At 56.0% G+C, this 646-nt stretch overlaps 1 protein-coding gene across 1 annotated transcript in view; it reads left to right on the top strand.

Annotated features, from left to right (window-relative positions):
• The first annotated feature begins 210 nt into the window (after window positions 1-210).
• SLC31A2 (solute carrier family 31 (copper transporter), member 2) overlaps window positions 211-646 on the top strand; it is a 1,928-nt gene continuing 1,492 nt past the window's right edge. The window contains exon 1 of the mRNA XM_009077903.1: window positions 211-277. Coding sequence (XP_009076151.1) covers window positions 211-277 — 67 coding nt within the window. The remainder of the gene's footprint in view (window positions 278-646) is intronic.

Below are 646 nucleotides of genomic sequence, written 5' to 3'. Positions count from 1 at the left end.
TGTCAATGTGACTGTAATTGTCACTCCAAGTTCCTCTTCTTGTTTCAGGAATTAAGGAAAAAAGATTGCACCATTTGGTAAAACCCTAGATGAGCATCAGCACCAGAGCTCATCTCTCTGGGGTGGTGGGTGCATGGAGCCACTGACAGGGTGGGCACCCATCACCCCAAGGGGTTCCTAGCACTGCCCTTTCCCTGGCCTCTCTTCCAGATGACCTTCTACTTCTCGGACACGGCAGTGCTGCTCTTTGACTTCTGGAATGTCCACAGCCCTGCAGGTAGGCTGCCATCCATCCATCCATCCATCCATCCATCCATCCATCCATCCATCCATCCATCACCAGCTGTGCTCTCTGTCCAAGGAAGTGATGGCTCTGGGAGGGGGCACAGCAGGGCCCTCCAAGCATTAACACTGGAGCACTTACTGCATGTAGGGCTCTGAGCAGAGTTGTGATGGGCTCCACACACCCCTTGCCTCATGGCTTGGAGGGCACTGCCTGTTTTTGGCAGGACCTCCCCTACCTTGCTGAACCATGCCCTGGGCAGAGATCAATCCTCCCAAGCCAAGCACAGCAGAGAAGGAGATGTGGGAAGCATCCTTCCCCAGCCTGCCACCCCCCCCCCCCACCAGGGCCACACAGGGTGGC

The sequence above is a fragment of the Acanthisitta chloris genome, unplaced genomic scaffold, assembly GCF_000695815.1.
Source record: "Acanthisitta chloris isolate BGI_N310 unplaced genomic scaffold, ASM69581v1 scaffold9787, whole genome shotgun sequence".
Lineage (NCBI taxonomy): Eukaryota > Metazoa > Chordata > Aves > Passeriformes > Acanthisittidae > Acanthisitta > Acanthisitta chloris.
The sequence above is the reverse complement of the archived record's forward strand: the minus strand, read 5'-3'. Positions and strand labels throughout refer to the sequence as shown.